Below are 1,681 nucleotides of genomic sequence, written 5' to 3' on the forward strand. Positions count from 1 at the left end.
AATGTACAATAAAATGTAATCCAAAAGAAATCTTATAAATTACAGGTTCGTGGTTGACTCTTCCAAAGTTATTTTTCATGAGATCTCACTTTGCCCACACATTTACTTCACAGATTTAAAAATAACTTGAGAAGGTATGTCAAAATTTTACATAATTGTTGGCCTAGCAAGTCAATACTTTCCCTAGCTTGATTGAACTATATCAAACCATCTTATTTGTTTCTGTATAATTAAAATATGTATCTTAGAGGAGACTTTGCTTTCCCCACAGCCTTTTTTAGTGCCCTCTTGACCTCTTTGTTCCGCAGACTATAGATCAGCGGATTCAGCATGGGGATGACTATGGCGTAGAACACAGATGCCATCTTGTCTGTGCTCATGGAATGGCGGGGGCCGGGCTGTAGGTACATGAAAGCGCCTGTCGCATAGAAGATGGAGACGGAAGTGAGGTGGGACGCACAGGTGGAAAAGGCCTTCTGATGTCCTTCAGATGAGTGCATCCTCAGAATGGTGACAAAGATAAACAGGTAAGAGATCAAGATGACCATAATAGTGAAGATGATATTGAAGCCTGCCAAAATAAAAAACACCATCTCACTTCTGATGCTGTCTGAGCATGAGAGAGCCAGGAGAGGAGTAGCATCACAGAAGAAGTGATCGATCACATTGGATCTGCAGAAAGAGAGACTGAATGCATTCCAAGTGTGAACAGAGGCCTCCAGAAAACCAAAGACATAGCATCCTACGACCATCCAAGCACACACCCTTGGTGTCATGATGTTGGTGTAATGGAGTGGCTTACACACTGCAGCATGACGGTCATAGGCCATTGAGGCCAAGAGAAAAGTTTCTACAATCAGAAAGACAGCAAAAAAATACAACTGAGCAGCACAAGCTTTGTAGGAAATGACCTTGTCTCCCGTGAGGAATCCAGCCATCACTTTGGGAGTGACGGCTGTGGAGTAACCAAAGTCCATCAGGGAGAGGTGGCTGAGGAAGACGTACATGGGAGTGTGGAGACGAGAGTCCAGCAGGATCAGCGTGATCACCCGCAGGTTCCCAACCAGAGTGAGGAGGTAGATGAGTGTGAACACTAGAAAGAGTGGGATCTGCAGTTGTGGGTCATCAGTTATCCCGGCGAGAATGAACTCAGTCACGACTGTACTGTTCTCCATGGGGATCATTTGTGCAGTATGTGAATGGCCTATAGCAATGAAAAAAGAAAGCCTGGTTAGTATCTGAACTTAGAACTAGCATGATGCCCAAGATCGCCTTATATCAGAATTTTCTGTATTAACTTATGCATAATAACAAAAGGTAATTTTTAAATATTTGTAGAAACATGGAATGCTCTACTTTTAAGGATTTTGAAGATACTATAACCCAATCTTCTGTCCTCATAAATGATTGAAACTGAAGTTCAGAGATGGAAAGAGACATGCAAAATCATCGGAAAAATCTGTTAAATGTGAGATTTGTTATAGGACTTCCCTGGCAGGTCAGTGGTTAAGACTCCATGCTTTCAATGCAGGGGGAGGCAAGTTTGATCCTTAGTCAGGGAACTAATATTTCACATCCATGGCTAATATTTCACATATATCAGCCATAGCAGCATGGCTGATAAAGACAAAGGGGGAAAAAAGCCAACTCATTGGAAAAGACCCTGATACTGGGAAAGCTT

The 1,681-nt window shown here is 42.4% G+C and overlaps 1 protein-coding gene across 1 annotated transcript; it reads right to left on the minus strand.

Moving 5' to 3' along the window:
• Positions 1-230: 230 nt before the first annotated feature.
• On the minus strand, positions 231-1,217 carry LOC133261528 (olfactory receptor 5B12-like). Its single transcript, XM_061439996.1, has one exon. The coding sequence runs from the start codon at positions 1,182-1,184 to the stop codon at positions 231-233; it is 954 nt and encodes a 317-aa protein (XP_061295980.1). The 5' UTR covers positions 1,185-1,217.
• Positions 1,218-1,681: the final 464 nt, after the last annotated feature.

Source organism: Bos javanicus, chromosome 15 (genome assembly GCF_032452875.1).
Source record: "Bos javanicus breed banteng chromosome 15, ARS-OSU_banteng_1.0, whole genome shotgun sequence".
In the NCBI taxonomy this organism is placed as follows: Eukaryota; Metazoa; Chordata; class Mammalia; order Artiodactyla; family Bovidae; genus Bos; species Bos javanicus.

Excerpts from the sequence above, each read along its gene's own strand:
- LOC133261528 (XM_061439996.1), bottom strand. The coding sequence starts at position 1,184 with ATGATCCCCATGGAGAACAGTACAGTCGTGACTGAGTTCATTCTCGCC.